The sequence below is a fragment of the Rhipicephalus sanguineus genome, chromosome 4, assembly GCF_013339695.2.
Source record: "Rhipicephalus sanguineus isolate Rsan-2018 chromosome 4, BIME_Rsan_1.4, whole genome shotgun sequence".
NCBI lineage: Eukaryota > Metazoa > Arthropoda > Arachnida > Ixodida > Ixodidae > Rhipicephalus > Rhipicephalus sanguineus.
In genome coordinates, this window is record NC_051179.1 from 192414550 (window position 1) to 192435173 (window position 20624).

General features: G+C 45.8%; 1 protein-coding gene across 1 annotated transcript in view; it reads right to left on the reverse strand.

Moving 5' to 3' along the window:
* The window catches only part of LOC119390985 (uncharacterized), a 95632-nt gene extending 78921 nt beyond the window's left edge, over positions 1 to 16711 (reverse strand). Inside the window, exons 1-3 of the mRNA XM_037658690.2 lie at positions 16676 to 16711; positions 11860 to 11913; positions 2526 to 2606 (exon numbers count right to left, since the gene is read on the reverse strand). Of these exons, the coding sequence (XP_037514618.1) occupies positions 2526 to 2574 (49 nt within the window). The 5' untranslated portion in view covers positions 2575 to 2606; positions 11860 to 11913; positions 16676 to 16711. The remainder of the gene's footprint in view (positions 1 to 2525; positions 2607 to 11859; positions 11914 to 16675) is intronic.
* Between the last annotated feature and the right edge of the window lie 3913 nt (positions 16712 to 20624).

The window sequence follows — 20624 nt, forward strand, 5'->3', positions numbered from 1 at the left end:
CGATCGTGAGCTGCTTTCATTCGTGAAGGCAATGCATCTGTGCGGCGCACTTAGTAGTCTCACACAAAGAAAGCATGATCGGCAGCGCAGCACGCTTGAGTTGTAGTCCATTAAAAGCGTGCAGCACGCTCAGAACTGCGGTAGGTCACATGCACTACCGAGCAGTTAGCTGACGATGCTTATTATAAAGGGTTCTCAGCGATTATGTTGTACTGGCGTGTTTGCTGCCTGCTGCCACCATGCATGTATGCATTTCCGGTGTTTACCCGTAAAGACATCATCACAGTGTCCAGTGATATTGGCCCCGTTAAATTTTCTGTCTGCTTCACCCCATAAGACTTAGGCATCACGGCAAAGCTAGCTTTTGGACACAGCTACGGCTGCAAACAGATCGACTAATGAAAGCGCAAGTATGAACCTACGAGATGATAGGCACGGCAGAGGTGGGGGCATAAATTACTGCTGTTTCAAACCTGCAATATGGCAGAAAATCCAAAAAATAGGATGCCGAAGAGCTGCTATGTCTGAAATTTCAGACGTTCTTATAGACTGATGTCTATGAGTCTTGTGACAGTCCCACAAGAGCATCTGAATTTCCAAGCATGTCTGAAAAATGGGCAGTCGACTGTATATTTGCTGCTGTGACATTATCGTCTTATGTTTGAAGAGAAATTTATGTAGGACTAGCTGGTTTACGTTCATATTTGCTTTAAAGGGACACTAAAGGCAAATATTAAGTCAACGTTGATTGTTGAAATAGCGGTCCAGAGACCTCGTAGTGCTACTTTTATGCCGAGGAAGTGCTTATTTTGAAATAAAATCACGTTTTAGTGGTCCACATCGCGTTAGCGCACTTCAAATCACCCACCTGAAATCAGACTTTCATACGTCACTGCTGCCGTGCCCAACGTTGCCCGCCTTTACTGCGCGGCCGCCGCCACTAGTAGCAGCAGAGCGAAAGTAGCGGGACTTACAGCAGCAACAACGGCCATCGAAGCCATCGAAGCTTTCCGCAATCGCCGCAATGGATGTGGACTTGACAACAAGACATTGGCTCGCGACGCTGGGCTCCAATTCAGCGACTTGAGCCCCGATGAACGTGGTATGCTGCTCAGGGCTCGTAGCGCCGGCGTCGTTGCATGTGGTCAGAGCGACTTTCGGTCAGAGCGACTATCACGAGCGCGCAAAACACATGCGGCAGTATGCGATTCCGAAACTACCACTTAGACGCGACCGCGTAAGCGAAGCAGGGCGCCGGGCGAAGCGCAGTTCGGCGAAAACGGTACCTTTGAACCACTCGCGCCGTTCCCCATTGCAACGCCACAGAGGTTCTTTTTTCCATTAATCAAACGGAAATGAACAGACAGCACTTTATTACGTCTTTTGATGCACGGAAGCTTCTTTTTTTATTGCTGCTAGTTTGATAACTAGTGATTTATTGTAGGCAGGCTCTCATACGTCATCGGGATCACTTTGAAAGTGTTCCACTCGTGGCGCTCATCATGTCATACATTTAGCTTAATTTCTCGCTAAGTAGGGCACTGCTGTTGATAATATTGACGTTTTATAAGTTGTCATACATTGAGCTTTCACTCTGACATAAATTGTTATTTGCCTTTAGTGTCCCTTTAAGGCACAAGAGAACACAAGCACGAGAAAGGACACAAGACAGAGCGTCCTTTCTCGTGTTTGTGTTCTCTTGTGCCTTAAAGCAAATATGAACGTCCAAGGTAGCGGTACTATGTTGCATAAAGGTTAACATGCGCACCTGAACTAGTGATGTGGCAAATGCTACAATGTCCCACAGAAGGCCTTCTGTCATTTCTGCAGAGAAAGGCCTATCAATTATTCAGCCTCCAGTGCCTCCAGCAATGCCATTACAGATAGGCACCACAAAGAATGAAAAGCGTGAGGACTGTTACTGATGAATTTGCCAGCACAACCCATGATAGGAGTCTTAAGCTATCTGCTTGGCAGAGGGCGTGGCATAGTGCTCTTGTAAGCATACTGCACGCTTTTAATAAGTGACAAATTAAGCATGCTGCACCGCTGTTCACTCACCACACTTGTGGTACCTGTGCTCGGACAGGAGTGGAGCAGGTACAAACGACGTTAGAAGGGCAAGCGCCTTGGCAATGACGCTATGAACAGGCGAAGTGCTGCACGCAACTAGAGGAAAAGCGCATAGATGCCTAAAAATAGAATACTACGACGTCTCAGTCGGAACGACGTTTATTTGGTTGCGACATCGGGAGCGAACAAGCGCCACGAACACTATGATGAAGAGCACACACCCGAAGACAATGATGATGACGAACGCGTGATGATGATTACAATAACGCAGAGATGAGGAAGAAGTGCATAATAGATGCCTACAATACATCGTCAATGTCTGGGCATCAGAGCAGTTCTGCCTTTTCTCCATCCAACTTGACACGTCTCAGCAAGGACTCAGCAAGGACAATTATCAATTGCGATTGCATTCAACCATGCATGCAGCAGCTGCTTCTGCTAGAAAGGTTTACCTGAAGTCAGAAAGGGCTGGCTACCTCTCAGCTCTGGTGGAAACTGCATGCTGCATGTCTTCAGCCACTCAACAGCTGGTCCTGCAGTGAACAAACAATAGAGTCACACTGAGAGGGCGAGCACCAAAAGGCGTTACCAACAACCATCTTACCAACAACCATCTGTAGTCGGTTAAGAGGCAATAGTCTCATCATTTTCATGTGCCTATGGAATCATCTCCTCCTAACTTTGAACTCTGAGCAGTGCAGTTGAAAATTGCAGCCATTTTCAATTTGGAGAATTCCCTAGAAAGCGGCACATTTCAAAGGTGCACTATGGCAGATGTGCCCATTGGTTCCACAGGGAGATCTTAAAATTATGTTTGTGGTAGAATAAATGCCATCATGCAAAAACTACACCTGCACAACATTAAAGGACCCCTGACACCCAAATTCCAAACCCAAGATGTTTGTGTTGTTTGACTGTCCTGCATATGTGGGCACTTCTGACTGATTAGTAGTGGTGAATGTTGCCTTTAAAATATTTTAGTTTGGTTTTAAGGTAAGCGCGAGTGCTCATCTGAGTTGGCAGCACCTTGCGACATCGCCACTGGTATGACACATACAGGAGACCCTCTGTGACACTGATCGAGTAAAGCGAGTATTGCCGACGTCACAGAAGATTTGCGACTCACACCTGACGGTGGCTATGGTCCCTCGCCCCTCTCACTCTGTTGTCAGGCGGCTCTCAAGGTGGTTCTGGCTGCTTACGCCAAGAATGCTTTCCTTCTTCCTGAGCGGACACGCTCTTGACAGTTTAGTGAATGCTTAACAGGCTTAACTCACACCAGAGCACCACATAGTTTCATTCACACGGGGTGCCAATTTGAAAACTGCACTTTCAACGTCACTAAAGCTTGAGCGCACATGATCTTAGGCGCTACCCCCATGGTGGGGCACCAGTTTCTTTTAATTTTAGGCAGCCATTTCATAGTGACGCTCAAATTGGTCATAATTAACAATGCTAGCATTACTTATGCAATACGTTATGGCATTTACAATTCAATTTCGGGATTATCAGACACAAAACTACAAATTACAGTAAAAAAGTCAAAAACAAAAGTTTTGCTGTCAGGGGTCCTTCAAACAATCCCTAGTTGCATGTAAAGGTTAAAGAAACTATACTCGGCAACAACTTATCTTGACAGTAGAGCAAAGGCTACAAGGCGGGGCTTCCGCACATTCGTGTTGCTCCACAAGTAGTACAGCAGCTTGCGGCTGATTTCGGTTTCGCTTGCTCGCATCGTTCACACGTTTAAAAACTACATACACGAAAAATGTGAATGGCAGATACATTTCGATTGTTCAGTGCACATTTTAGCGTCATATTACGAGTAGTGTAAGCACATTTAACGTACTTCATCTTTCTCATTTGTACATAGCCATCATCATCCCTGTTCTTCTTCTTCCTCGTGTTTTGTGCCGAGGCAGACACGGCAGAATAAACGGTTCTGCTGGCGTTCTCTGGTCCGGTCGTCCTGCGTCTTTCACAGTGGTGGAGGTTCGTCAAGATCCCGACGTCCTCCTGTGTTCCCGTCCTACCTGGAGCTATGATGCGGTCGCCGCTTGTGCCCGGCCACCCCTACAGCTATGCAGCCATCGGATCAAACCACTAGCCCTAACGCTACAACACCGATGCCTCCGGCTGCCCGCCCATCGTCCACTGTAACAAGCCCTCAACGCGAACCACCCGTGTTCGCGGGTCTCCGCGGTGACGACGTCGACGACTGGCTCGACCTTTACAACCGCATAAATTCAGTCAATCGGTGGACCGAAGCCGAGAAATTGACTTATGTCCCATTCTATTTCACCGGCATCGCAAAAGCGTGGTATTTTAACCATGAAACTGACTTCGCCGACTGGTCCGCTTTTACCATCAAGCTGCGACAAATCTTCGCATGCTCATCGGGCCGTTCCGAGATAGCGCAACAAAAGCTGGCTGCACGTGTTCAACTCGCACACGAGTCATACATCTCATACATTGAGGATGTCTTGGCCCTCTGCCATCGTGCGAACAGTGAAATGACGGAAGCCGAGCGCGTTCGCCACATCCTCAAAGGAATAGGCACGATCGCATTTAACGCCTTGGCTGTTCAGAACCCTACAACAGTAGAGGACATTACTTCGACATGCCAGCGCCTCGACGAGCTGCAGTCCCTGCGTCTTCAGCAAGACAGCGATCCTCACCTTATGCCTCACTCTGACTTATGAGCCCTCATCCGCACCACCATCCGTGAAGAACTTCAAGAGCAGGCACAGACGCAATTCACTGCTGGCTCCACTCCATCGGCACCTTTCGACCTGCGCAATCTTGTGAAGCAGGAGTTGGCAGGTTGGCAGCTATGACACCACCGACAGCACCTGTCGCTCCACCAGCACGCCCAATACCCCTGTACGCTGATATGGCAGCCATGACGACACCGACAGCATCGGTTGCTCAAACAACACGTTTGATGCCCACATACGTCGATATTGCTGCAATACCACCTGCTGCCGTCACATCTGGGAGTCCTGATCCTGCCTTTGGCCATTTGGCTTCAGTGGGCGTCAGAGCACCACCTGCACCTTCATGTCCTGAGTGGCGTTCATCCCGTCCCGTCTGTTTTTACTGCGGTATACGTGGCCACATATCCCGTTACTGCCGTCGCCGCCAGCAGGATGAACGACGAGGTTATGCTGACTTCGAGCGAGACCGGATCCGAAGACCCGATCCTTATTGGCCAGATTCCTATCCGTACTCGCAGCACCGGTCTCCGTCTCCTCCAGCGTCCGCGCGTCAACGTCAGGACTCCCGTTCCTCTAGACGACGCTCTCCTTCGCCCTACCGCCGCTCTGCATCACCGCTTCGCCCCATCTCCCGCTTTGTTGACCAGCATTCGGAAAACTAAGGATTGCAGTTTTTGGAGGGAAAACAGCATCCTGCCAACCACCAAATTAACCCCTGTCCGACCGGCCAATATGCTGTCAGTGATTATTGAAGGTGTTCCTGTGCAAGCTCTTGTTGATACCGGTACCGCCACTTTCTGTTTTGCGTAGTGACTTGTGCTCGTGGCTCCGTAAAGTCAGAACACCTTACGTAGGACCTGTGTAGCGCGGCGCAAATAACGTACAGATTCAACCCGATGGACAGTGTACGGCTCGTGTCTTCATTGACGGCATACGTCACCACATCGAGGTGATTGTGTTGCCCACGTGCGTTCGGCTGGGACTTCCTACATTTTGCCTCCGTGGTTATATCACGTAAACAGAACGTCGTTCACATCACGGATACAACGAATGCATCTATATCGGCCCCGTCGCCCTCGATCTTCAACTTAACTGTCACTGAAGACTGCGTCCTGCCCCCTGGTCACGACATCGTGGCAGCTGTCACATCTAGCCTAGTAGCCGATGGTGATGCACTAGCTGCCCCTTCTGCTCGCTGTACTTCGCGCGGAATTCTCGTCGCCTCTTGTCTCCTCCTGTGGCTGCGCCCTTCTGCCTGTCTGCAACACAACTGCAGAATCCATGCTGTTGCCCAAGGGGATGACTGTGGCGACGATAGACGCCTCTCCACTGATCTCCATCGCAGCACTTTGCCCGTCTTCATCACCAGTACCAGCTTCAGGTTCGAGTTCTTCCTCTTTGCGAGCAGTGATCGGTTCCGAACTAACATCTGCACAGTCGGAAGCGCTACCGGTGCTTTTAGTTAAGCACAAAGCCTGCTTCGACAGCTGTACCACAACAGTGAGTCATCCGTGGCTGTACACCGCATTGAAACCGACGTTTTGGGAGTTATACGCCGTCGGCCATATCGTGTTTTGCAGTCGGAAAGGAAAGTAATTGAAGAACAAGTTGACGACATGCTATCACGAAATAAAAACCCTCTTCCAGTTCCTGGGCTTCTCCGCTCGTTTCAGTCAAGAAAAAAGATGGCTCCGTTCGTTTCTGCATTGATCACCGAGCACTAAATAAGGTCGTGCGCAAGGACGTATATCATGCCTCAAATTGATGACGCTTTAGACACACTCCAAGGGGCGAAATATTTTTCGAGCCTTGACCTGCGATCGGGGTATTGACAAATCCCCATTAACGAGGCTGACAAAGAAAAAACCGCCTTTGCTACGCCAGACGGGCTTTATGAATTTAATGTAATGCCATTTGGCCTGTGCAACACTCCAGCCACATTTGAGCACATGATTGATACGGTTCTTCGTGGCTTAAAATGGAAGACCTGCCTCTGTTACTTAGACGATATCGTTGTTTTTTCATCTACCTTTACCTAACATCTTCAACGATTAGACGAGGTACTCGAGTGCCTTTCCAACGCTGGCCTTCAGATAAATACAAGAAAGTGCACATTCGCCAGCAAAAGTATAAAAGTCCTCGGTGACGTCGTTTCGAAAGACGGCATCCAGCCAGATCCTGACAAAATCGCAGCTGTGCTACAGTTCCCTCGACCCTCCAACCAGAAGACGTTGCGCAGCTTTCTTGATCTGGTGTCTTACTTTCGTCACTTTATACGCAACTTCGCCAGCATAGCGGCTCCCCTGAATAAGCTATTAGTCGCTGGTGCTTCTTTCGCATGTCTCGCAGTCTCGCGAACTCGCTGTCTGACTGCGAGTTTGCATTTGAAACCCTTAAAGAACACCTGACTTCCGGACCAGTGCGTTGCCACTTTGACGAGAGAGCGCCCACTATACTCCACACTGACGCAAGCACACAAGGTATCGGAGCAGTGCTTCTACAGCGTGACGCCGCCTCTAAAGAGTAAGTTGTGGCATATGCTAGCCGGACCCTGTAGACAGTAGAGCGCAACTACACGATCACTGAGCAGGAGTGCTTGGCTATTGTCTGGTCGATACAGAAATTTCGTCCATACCTCTACAGTCGGCACTTCACGATCGTCACCGACCATCACACACTGTGTTGGCTGTCATCAATGAAGAATATGTCGGGACGTCTAGGGTGCTGGATACTGCGCTTACAAGAATACGACTTTACCATCACGTACAAGTCTGGCAAATGTCATCATGATGCCAACGCGCTGTCCCGATGCCCACTTCCGCTTTCTCTTGACAATACACCCTTCGCATCTCCTTCGAGTGGCTCCGATGTCCCGCCTGCCTCACACCAGCTCTCGATTGCTTCAGTGGATCAAATACAACTTTATTCGCACTCTGATGTCCGTTCACTTTAGCTGGCAGACTCCTACTGTCGAATTTTCATCGATCACCTTCGCGGCATCGCTAAACCACCCAACAGCCATTTGCGATGCCAGCTTCGACAATTTCGCCTACAAGATGGCGTGCGTCATCGCTACATTTATCATCCCACGGGTAACAAGTGGGTGCCAGTCCTTCCCCGGTGCCTTCGTCTTCGTGTTTAGAAGCATTTCACGACAACATTGCTGCCGGCCACCTAGGCTTCCAAAAGACCTACGACCGCATCAAGCACCACGGTTGCCAAATACGCGGGCTCGTGCTCATCGTGTCAGCGCCGTAAGCGGTCCACATCCCCTCGCACCGGTTTCCTTCAGCCTATACCCTGTCCGACCGCACCTTTTGAATTTGTCAGAATTGAATTGTACGGTCCCTTGTCGTTGACGCCTTCCGGTCACCGTTGGATCACCACTGCAGTCAACCACTTAACAAGATACGCCGAGACTGTGCCTCTTCGTTCTGGTACCGCTGCAGAAATCGCCGAATTTTTCTTGCACTCTATCGTCTTGCGCCAGTGAGCTCCGCGCATTCTTTTGAGTGACCATTGCAAAGCCTTCATTTTGCAGGTCCTCGATGACGTCCTGCAGGTGAGTAATACGGTGCATAAAATCACATCTACATACCACCCGCAGATGAACGGCCTTACTGAGCGCTTCCACCGAATGCTCACTGACATGATTTCCATGTTCTTACGCTCTGACCACAAAAAGTGGGACTTTTTGCCATTGGTCACATTCGCTTACAATACTGCAACACAATGATCTACTGGTTACAGTCCTTTTTTCCTAGTGCATGGACGGACTGCCTCCTGCGTCTTCGACACGGCATTCTTCTTTGCCCCTGCTCCGTCCAGTGCTTCCCTACCAGAAGAGTTTGCAGCTCGAGTCGCGCATTGCCGGGAAATTGCTCGTCTAAACATGCAAGCTGCACAAGAGGAACAAGAACGTAGCTATGACAGTAAACGACGTGACGTGGAGTGTTATCCAGGAGATAAGGTCTTACTATCGACCCCGGTTCGAACGTCTGGACTTTGCGAGAAATTTCTTCACCGGTACATTGGCCCCTACACCGTTATACGACAAACTTCTCCAGTGAACTATCTCCTCACCCCGCTTCAGTCCGTCACTGACCACCATCGTCGTAGCCCAGAGATTGTTCACGTCTCTCGCATGAAGCCGTTCATTACTCGTTCAGCCGATCTTTGAGTTACGGCCATGGGAACCATCGTTAAAGGCGCAACACCACACAACACAAGAGAAGACCAGACGAGCACAGGCGCCTGTGCTCGTCTGGTCTTCTCTTGTGTTGTGTGGTGTTGCGCCTTTAACGATGGTTCCCATGTCTGAACACCAACTAGCCCAACAGTCAACTCTCTTAAAGTTACGGCCAGGTTGGCCGTTTCGAAGAGGGGGGAAATTAGTGTAAGCACATTTAACGTACTTCATCTTTCTCATTTGTAGATAGCCATCATCATCCCTGTTCTTCTTCTTCCTCGTGTTTTGTGCCGAGGCAGACACGGCGGAATAAACGGTTCTGCTGGCGTTCTCTAGTCCGGTCGTCCTGTGTCTTTCAGTATATTTTTCTTGGAGAACTAAACAGCGTGTTTGCAGCTGTGCACTGACCCATTACGTCATGGCCGCCGTGTTTACTTTGGAAAACGGGTGTGCTGAAAAGGTGGTGCTGTCTAAGTAAATGGAAAAAAAAAGGAAGGCATTAGTGCAAAGTGAACACTAACTGTATTTTACCTACGACTTCCCGCAACTGTCTGGGTCCTCATAATAAATAAAGCCGCATTTATTTCAGTAAGGCAAATGAGGAAATTATCAGTAAATGCAAGTACTATTTCTGGGCGTGGTAGCAGGCATGCGCTTCGGTTCTGTAGCTTCCACAGTGCTGTCAAGAAAAGTTGTCGCCGAGTGTAGGAAGGTAGTTCCCTACTTAATCATACTAACGACTACAATTACTCATTGTTAAATGCACAAATTGGGAAACAGCCAACAGTGAAGAAGAAACACGCAGGATGATCTCTGTGTGGTGTCTGCTTTCTAATTTATTCATTAATTAATAAGTCAGTAGAATGAACAAAGTAGCCCCTGAGGAGTCCCACGCTAAGCTTAAGTTTAAGCATGATTCCTAATTCCAATCTTAAACAATAATGGTCTAAGGGCACTGAGACACTTTTGGCTTGACCAAAGAGAAAATGATGAAGAACCCCATTAATGAAGTATGCTACTGGATTTATGAGAATCCTTTATATTGTGCCATGTCTTATGTCAGCCCAACCGGATGTTATTTAAATGAGCATTTGCAGGAGCATGAGTTGTCTAAAGATGAAGCCCATTCGCTTTTGGACTGTGCATCAGCGCAAACCATAACGTGACAAGATAAGGATTCTGGACTCATGAATAATTAGACACTTTCCAAGCAAGGAAAATCTTGTATCAGCAACACATCAGTTGCACTTTTTTCATTCGAAAGTCAATTTATAGAAAGCATGTTATGTGTACAGTAATGTGCATAAGAATGCTGTTAGTAGTATGTGCACTTCTGGCATCTATACACTAAATGTTGTTTTCTGCAAACATTCAAAAGTTGGCACTCAGCTGGCCTGTTCCCCTGTATTGTCTTCCTTTTTTTTTTTTTGCACTATAAATGGCCACAGGTATATGGCCCAGTTGTCATTCAGTAGAGAATGACAAGCCCAGAAATCCTGAACCAAATTAGAAAAAAAAAGCAGATCCCATGCACCAGTACAAACGTTCAGCCATGCAGACGATGACCCTCTCCACCTTGCTGGGAACAATTCCCTTGTGCATGTTACAAGGTGTATGATATGAAAGTGACACTTGTTTCTCAGCCCTTGAGAGAACTGAATCTACTCCACATGTACTGCAAGCTAGCAGTAGCAGTAAAGGTGTTGTCTGGAAGTGCTTTCGAATGGAATGTTGGAAAGTTTAGCGTGTTTTTTGGGATTCTTCTTATGCTGTGTTCAGACTAGGTGCACTACGTACGGATTGTCGGTACAGATCGCAAGCGTAAACGCAAGCAACGTAATGAGCATGTTCAGACTTTGTCGTATCCAGCATAAAGTATGTAACGTTTGGGGCATAAATGTTGGCGGGCCCACGACCTTTATGACAACTACTGATGCGACCGTTATGGCACGACCAATGGGCAAAGCAGTTTCGGTTTTCACTTTCTGCTCTCGGGACTTTCAGCCACCCCAGATGCCCCGTCTTCATGCATATCTTGAAAGTCATGCAGCAGCGTGTCTGTGCAGTTGCGTTGTGTGCCCGTGGCTAGTAACCATGACCAGTGCGGAAGGGCCTTTGCTGTGCAATGATAAATCACTCATAGAAGAAGCGTGACAAAGTGTTATACTGTACGATCAGTGCCTGAAAATGTACCGTGAGATGCAACTGCGGAACGACACCTGGCTGGAAGATGGAGTTGAAAGTTGGAATTATGGAGCTGGGCAATTATTGACAATGCACAAGTTGCAAAATCATCAAAGCAAATATTTGCTGCAGCATGTAGTGTCTGCCGGCATGCATGTATTTGGTTCCTGAAGACACTGGCGTAACATAGCTGATCCCTTTGTGGCCCATAGGTTTTTGCTCAACTTAAAATTTATTTTTTTCCAATTGTATAGCAATCTTCAAAGTTGCTTAAAGAAGGCAGAACAGGGATTTGTAGAAACCGAACTGGCCACCACGGTCGGACTAGAGGGCATAGGCGACGCTCGTTAATGGGAGTGCACGTCGCGTCTTCCGTCTAGCTCGGCTGTAACCAAACACGCAAAAAGCTACGCTGCAACAACTGTAGCAAGGACGCAGTGCACCTTCAGAGCGGTGATTCGCCGGTAGTAAAAAAAATATCTTACCCAAGGGCTCCATGTGAACATACGTGATCGCTAGCTACGCAAACGGACATTTCAGCAGTTACACAATACGACACTTGTGACAGATGCGAATGCAGTCTGAACGCTGCTTTAGAAGAAAGCAAGGCATCTTTACAGAGATACTAGACAAAAGAAACAGATGATACAGCTGCTGACTATCAAGTGAAAGCTTGCACTACGACAGGGAACTTACCTGCGCATGCACAGGAATGGCAGCACCACCAGTCAGACAGCCACCCGTGTGGGTCTAGGAAAGAGATAACTCTTTAGGCGTGGCATTTCTTCACTGTGCACAATAATCCAAGGTTGGCTCATGCCATGCACTAATACTGATATACCAAGCCTCAACCATTAGATGAGTTTCTCTGGTCTGTATAAAACTGCAAGGGCATCTAATTTGGCATGAATTTACAAGCATGACCATCCAAGTGAAGGTTAGACCCTTCTCATAATGACCTTTTATTCACAATTAATATCTGATTAATACAATGCCATGTCTGCCCTACACTGCAGCTCTAGGAAACTCTGCATGTTTTACACCAGTGTGGCGTTTTGCAAGTTTATTGGTGTATTTCATAAAGCATGCCCTTCTATATTTTATCTTTCACCTGCCCTTTGTTTCTCACCACAGCAGTGCACAACTTCCCAAACTTATTGACAGCTGTCAAAACACCCGTGTTAAGTTATTCCTCATTACATAGGCTAAAGAAAGTGGGCCTGCTGCCATGTAATAAGGAATGAATGTAAGGGATATATATGACCCTATTCTTTTATTATCTCTTTCTGCAACCATGTTTGAACTTGATGAAATGGCAACTGTCACTTAATGTATTTTTTAAGCATTCAGTGACAGCTGATACTGCAGTGCGACAACCCACTTCTAATGAAAGCATAACCTGCTCATTAGAGCTTCTATTCGGTGCACAAGCCAAGTGGCTTTGTGGTCACGGTGCTTGGCTGCTGACCCGATCCTCGCCATGGCGAACGCATTTCAATGGAGGCGAAAAGCTGGAGGCCCATGTACTATGTACTGCACAATGTCAGCACACATTAAAGAACCTCAGGTGGTTGAAATCACTGGAAGCCTTCTACTCATAGCGCGAGCCACATTGGGATGTGAAAATCCATAAACCAACCAATGCTGGGCACGTCTGACTTGGTAAGAGAAAGCTTGAGGCACAACATGGCAATTCCATATTTTACGACATTGGAATGAGCGGACAAAAACTTTAGCAATAATTTTCAAGATCTAGAGGGAGTATTGGCAGCACACGTGTTTCTCCTGAACCGTGATGGCCACATCTAAGAACTGCATTATGCCACTTCAAAGCAATTATCTAGCGAACTTCAACCCTCCTACATTTATTTTAAACTGTTTACTCACTCACGCAATGACCAATTCAGCTTCAATCCTAGCACAAAAAATAAACTAAAAAAACAAGGCAGAAAATCAGGGGAAGATGGAAGCTTGAAGCGATGAAAAATCTTTGTTAACATCAGATTAACCGGGCCTTGTGCGGACGTGGCAAACAATTTACTAAAAGCAGCATTTTATTGAGACAGGTCACAACTTCAACGATCTAGAGCTTGAGTCAAACTTCCGGTCCTCGAGAGGGAGAAAATATAATGAGTCATACCTTATCCACAAGTTTAATACACTCCAGCTAATAAGTATTAATGTTTCAAAGGGAGCTCTTGAATTCGTCCAATACACAACAAAGACCTGTGAGACTTGAGCTTTTCTTCTAATTTCTAGCTGTTGTGATTGCCATGAAATTATCATTATTTGGTGAAAATGCCCCATTCCTCTACTCTTCCAATGCAGACCCCTCCCCCCGCATTGTGCTTTTCCTTTTCTTCTGTTGTGGTTGGGGGAGAGTATACAAAGCATTCTCAACAATAGACAATATTCATACTATCAATCAGGTGATAGAGAAATGCACGGAATACAGCCAACCCCTATACACAGCCTTCATAGATTACGAGAAGGCATTTGATTCGGTGGAGACATCAGCAGTCATGCAGGCACTGCGGAATCAGGGCATCGACGAAGCCTATATAAACATAATGGAAGAAATCTACAGCGCATCCACAGCCACTATAGTCCTCCATAAAGAAAGCGACAGAATCCCAATAAAGAAGGGCGTACGGCAGGGAAACACGATCTCTCCAATGCTATTCACTGCGTGTTTACAGGAGGTTTTCAGGGCCCTAGATTGGGAAGAATTAGGGATAAGAGTTAATGGAGAGTATCTCAGTAACCTGCAATTCGCTGATGACATTGCACTGATGAGTAACGCGGGAGACGAATTACAGCTCATGATTACTGAACTGGATACGGAAAGTAGAAGAGTAGGTCTGAAAATTAATATGCATAAAACTAAAGTAATGTGGAACAATCTTGGCAGAGAACAGCACTTTGCGATAGGTGGCGAGACACTGGAAGTTGTAAAGGAGTACGTCTACTTAGGACAGGCAGTAACCGCGGAGCCGAATCATGAGAGTGAAATAACTAGAAGAATAAGGATGGGATGGGCCTCATTCGGCAAGCATTATCACATCATGAATGGTAGTCTACTACTATCTCTCAAGAGGAAGGTATATAACAGATGCATCTTACCGGTACTTACCTACGGATCAGAAACCTGGACACTTACAAAGAGGGTTCAACTTAAATTGAGGACGACGTAGCGAGCGATGGAAAGGAAAAATGATAGGTGTAACCTTAAGAGACCGGAAGAGAGCAGAGTGGGTCAGGGAACAAAGGGGGGTTAAGGATATCATAGTTAAAATCAAGATGAAGAAATGGATATGGGCCGGGCACGTAGCACGTCGGCAGGATAACCGGTGGTCATGGCAAACGCATGAGGGAGAGACAGAAAATTAGGTGGGTAGATGAGATTAAGAAGTTTGTAGGTATAATGTGGCAGCAGAGAGCGCAGGACCAGGTTGATTGGCGGAACATGGGAGAGGCCTTTGCCCTGCAGTGGGCGTAGACAGGCTGATGATGATGATGATGATACAAAGCATTCACATACACGCGCTAAGGTAGGCATGCCTTTAAGGAAGGCAAGACCACTTGTCAAAATGTGGGCTCCAGTGACATCCCGTATTAGAGGACTTTTCAACGCAAAAAATAATCATTTCATGCAATGAAATACCCTAATATAACCACTAAAGAGCCCCTTAAAGAGGTCATGAACCACCTTTCTAAGTATTCATCGAAAGACTTCACTATGGAAGTTTGTTACCTCGTAGATCGATTGCTGCAAAAATTTATCAAGTCCGTCAAGAATGAGCATTGTTCCAGGGATATGTTGCACACTTTAAGTGCTTTTTCGCTTCTCTCGTCCCGACGAGTGCGCTGGAAACTACACCGGGAAGGATGGCAAAGGGGAAAGAAGTTGCATTAGAGCACGTCATGACCTTGAGTACGCATGATAAAACATGATCCTTGCCTCCAGTTGCAATTCCTGAGTGCACGAGTGTGGCAACTTGCCATTTACTGTCAGCAGACTATGGAGCGCGGTGGCAGCATGTGACAGCACCTCGTGGCAAGCAGCATATCTGATCCAAACACCGCTCTTGATTTATGTCAGCTATTGGCCAATAGCATGCTCTCTGACAGCAGCTCCAAAGAGAGTGAGCACAAGCCTCTGTACAAAAAGAGGGCGCCTGAAAAAATGGCAGCTTCGAGCTCCACTTCTAAGCTCTCCTTCTTCTATGCACGACTGCAAGATGTGGCTGAGCTGTTGATAGCAGCGTATGCAGGATATGTTTTTCGCACGAAGCCCAAGGTGTGGTTGATGAACCCTTTAACTCTTTATCGATTTCGCTAAGACACGACAAATTGCTGAACAAAGAATGTAACAAACGGCAGTTGCTGCCCTGACATGTCCTCTTGTCAAGGCTCCATCTTCCCCTGAACTTGTCTTGCTTGGAGCACAAAGGTATAGATCACCAAGAATGGGGCAACCTTAGAACTAATTTCTTTACAAAGATGCTTTTGTCCTTTTCGACCAGTGTATTTCGAATACACGGAAAGAATTTTCAGAAACACACTTGTCAAAACACATCTGTCTATGAAAACACATTTCTTCACTTGTTCATTTAAACATTTTTTAGCACAATTTGAGAACTCATCGTGAGGCATAGTGTAATAAAGGCCTTCAACATTCTTAATAAAAGCTACACATTTGCTGGTATTCTCCTCTGTCGAAAAATTTAACTAGGGTCAGTGAGTTATGCATGTGAAAAGGGTATCAAAAAACTTAGGTTCAGTAGTTCTGTAATTAACCACCGACAAGTGGTCCCTTTCTATAAAACAATTGCTCAAGTTGTAGCCAAAGTAAAAAAAAACACAGTTCTAAGGTATTGCCTTCTTGACATTTGAAACTATTTCATCCAGGCTGTTCTAACATGAGGTCGACAGCACACTGCTTAATGAGAAATAACTAGATTTTTACTATACAATTTTTTTGTATTGCTGCTAGAGCTTCTTCTGAACAATATGCTCTTGATATATGTCACGCAAGGTACACTGGCTAAACATTTGATCATGCAGACAACGTTTGAACGAATGTTCATATTGTCACAAAAGGTACATTGGCAAAACGGGACAGCCTGTTAATGTTCGATGAAACGGGCATCGCGCAGACACTGCGAAGAAATTACCCAAAGCAGTGGCACAGCATTTTAATGTAGCAGGTCACAACTTCGACAACCTCAAACTTTACATCCTTCAGTCAAACTTCTGGTCCCAAGAGGCAGAAAATATACAGAGTCGGGCCTTATTCACAAGTTTAATACACTCCAGCAAGCAGGTATAAACGTTTCAAAGGAGGTTCTTGAATCCATCCAATATGGTACATACAGAACGGAAACGGATGTGTGTTAAGCCCTTCTAGGAATTTCTAACCTACCATTGTTAAGTGGTGCTTCCTTGTGACAACCATACTTCAGCAAAACATGCACAGTCGCCCCTTATTTTTTTTTTTTTCACGGAATACCTCCTTCCTTTTGACAAACTCGCTCGTCACGGCGGCCTCTCCCTCGCAGTTGTCCTCCTCTTTTGTTTGGACTGGAGGAGAGGGTACGAAGCATATACACTAAGAAAATCAGTTGCAGCCTTGAAGAAGGCAAGTACATTTGTCAAAATGTCGGCTCTAGCACACACACCGTTTACGAATTTCTCATTAATACAAAAAGAAACTTTTCATCTACTTTTAAGCTTGCGTTTGGGTAGTGTCTCCAAATCATAGAATTGTAACAGTGCTGTAACTGAATCATCCTTTTTATATTTAGAACATAGAAACCGAGCCACAAGTCACTGTATCGTTTCTAGTTTATTTACCAATACTTTTTGTGAGGACTCGAGACAACACTGTCATATTCAAGTATTGGTTGTATTAAGGTTTTAAAAACAAGAAGTTTCACATCCCTACACATGCCCTGCAGTTTTTTCCTTACTACATAAATACAACTTCTATGGTGCCCTGAAGCCTACATTTTCAATATGTGTATGCCACTTTAAGTGATGCGTAAGTGGGGAGCCTAGGTACTTAAATGCACCCACTGTCAACAAGATGTGATTCCCAATATAATATTCGAATAAAATTATCAGTTTTTTTTTCTAGAAATGTGGGTATTGGTTGACTTTCAAGAATTTATTTGCATTGCCCAAGCTTGGAGAATATTGAACGGGTCATTACTTCCTGTCATTTAAGTAGTATCCTTTAATCCATCTCAGTACAAGTTGGCTGAGCCCAGCAAAGCGAAGCTTATTCCGCAATCTTTTCTGAGGCACTTTAGTGAAGGCCTTGGCAAAAGCTATGCAGATGACATCAATTTGTTCTTGCATATCTAAAGCCATCGCAAAGTCATGGATTGTTCCAATAAGCTGTGTTGCAGTTGAAAATTTGCTCCTGAAACTATGCTGATAAGAATAAAAGTAATTTGTGTTTTCCAGAAACGTGACAGTACGTTTTACTATGACATGTTCTAATATTCTGCAACAAACTGACGTGAGTGAAATCGGTCGGTAATTATTAGCGGACAACCGATCACCACTTATAAACACCAGGACAATTACAGCTATGCGCCAGTCACACGGCACTAACCTAGTACAAAGGGATTTTAAAAAAATAATTTGCAAGCAGTAAGACATCTATTCCGCACAACGCTGCAAGAAAGGGATGAGTATTTCATCAGGTCCCCTTGCTTTTTTAGAATCAAGAGACAATAGGTATTTTAATAACTCTTCTCAACTGATATTAATATCTTCCATCAGTTCAGATAAGTAACATATTGCACCCTCGTCTTCGGTGTCGATTCTGCATCTTGTTAAAACTGACTGAAAAAGAACTATTAAGACTCTGCCATATCACCATTCTGCATGAGAATTTCATTTTTCATGTTTCAGCTCCTCAATTTTCTCATGCCTATCAAACATGTAAAGCCAAAACATTTTAGGCAAATGCTTAATAAAAGTAGCACCTTGATTTAGCGCTTGTTTTAACAACTGGTTTCACTTGTTACTTAACTTGGTTTAACAAAAGTATTCAACTCGTCACCAAAGTCATTGTATTATGATAGCCAGCACAGAAACATAAGGCCTTGCTCTTTTTCTGGATGAAGTTCTGAATGTTGCATCAGCATGACTTGTAACTGCAGGTGGTCAAGCTCTTTTTCAGTTAATGTTTGCAAAGAAGCCAGATCTCAGGGCACAGCATTCTTCCACAGCTCCAAAGTGATGTGTTCCCCAAGTTCCTTCAGTAAAAACTGTGCCACTTTTCGCACATTTCCCAAGGTCAGGTGCACACGACTAATTATCTCTTCAAGATGGATCTACCACGAAAACTTCATCCAGAGCCCTGACCAACTGACAAGAGAAGCTGATGTTGACATTGCAGCAGATATTTACGCTAAAACAGTCCAGTAGTGACCAGGTGTGAAGAGCTGAAAGAAAGTCTGGTGTCTTACATGCCAGAACCACAATGACGTTGAAAGCTGCAGTGGTGGACTCTGGATTAATTTTGACTCCTGAAGTTCTCTAACATGCACCTATATCTAAGTACACGGGCGCGTGTGCATTTCGCTCTCGTTGTAGTAATGTGGCCACCATGGCCAAGTAATCAGCCCCACACTTGAGTTAAAACAACGTAGCCCCTAAGCCCGGAGAAGAGGTATTCTTGTTGACAAGTGTGCATATCACACCCGATCCCACACCATGCTTGCCTGGCCACTGGTGCACAGTTATCTGAAAACCATATCCTTGGCCTTTTACCAAGTTTCTCCAGGCTTTCAAGTCACAGAAGTGCTGATGATGTTTGGTGATATCAGATCCGATAGCATCTGGTTGCATTTCATGGTGCACACTTTTCCAATGTGGCCACGTTTATGGAAAAAATTGAAAGTTGCTGTCAACATACCTGTGGATTACGTTGGTTGTTGCATTGCCAACAGTGCTGCACCTTTTTACTTGACTTTGTCTAAGTAATGCTCTGGTGTGCGTGCTGACGTTCTGTTGCATGCTTATTTGCTTACCATGCTTATTTTCTGTGCTTTCACTTGTCCAAAACCACAAAATGATTGGAGCATGCTCTAGTGGGGGATAAATTCTGTCTAGAACGAACACATTACATCACAGTCAGCAACTCTATTTGTCATGCAGCATCAATCAGTACGCTCTTTCTCTTCAAAGCTGCATCTGCTGCTATTTTATGAGCCTCTAAGTAAAATTTGTGCCGTACAAGGACGTGCCGTTTAACTCTGGTAGATGCCTTGGAAGCTTGTCCATGGCCATGGCTGTCAGTAGGGCAGTGCAGGTCCCACTTGGTCATCTTCACAGTTGTAGGTGTTGTCTGTGCACACAAATGTGCGTAATTCACAGCAGTCTAAAAAGCATACACAGCCAGGAATGGGTTACGGGTTGTTCTGTCGAGCAAGGTCAGAGGCAGAATACAACGGAGAGACGACAAGTCCTTTCTCTACATTGAAGAAAACGAGCCACCCATTGGGAAGCACGTTCCTCAAGAACGGTTTTGAGCTGGCTCAGTGCTGCATAAGACTGACTAGTGCAGGCGCTTTGACACCAAACAACAGAAAACAAATTACAGCTTCAGTGAAAGTTTCTGCCTTGCACTGGGACTATGGCACAGCAACCTGCTTCCGTTCCATGCGAAATGTGCTCCGTGTACACGTGTATATACGGCAGGCACTCAGACAGCGTTCCATCGTGCCATTATGCATCGCTAGTGACGGGCACAGGCCCGACGTGCAAATTAAAGTTACTCTACGGTAGAAAAACGCGACACGAGCGTCGAAGCGGTTTACAAAGTTGCAGCGGAGGCTTTGAAGAAAGACGGAGAAAGCCACCACCTCGAAGCAAGCGTCAGACGAATGTAATAGGCAAAGGTGTTCACGTATATTACTTCGACGTAGCACAGCCAGCAATCATAGTCTTCCATTCCGCTGGTGACGCCTGTCATGCTTGCCACGATTTTGGTTCGTTCGCCGCTCAAGTGAACAGCACGGTGTTTCTTGAACAATTATTAGCAGGCAAAGTCAGTGGGCGTATGACAAAAGTTCAAGTAAGCAAATAAGAAGAAAACAAAAAAATTCAGATCACCAAGCGTTTACGACTACGTGCACGAAATGACAACACAGAAAAAAAAGCAGCAGCATCTCCACCAGTGGTTCGTGACATGACACAGCAGCCCGTTTTGTATTCGATACGGCGAGTAAGCGTGACGAAGCATCCCCAGAAAGCCAAGTTGGACATAACTGAGCATCCTTACCTTAACGGCGCGCGAAGTTTCCGCTAAATAATAAACATAACTATTGCACGATTCGCAGGTGCGCTTTACCGCCGTCACAGCAATCGGTGGTAGAAAATAACAAAAGCATGTGCGCAATAACATCGTTCAGTTTCCTTAATCTACGCACGGAATTGCACTC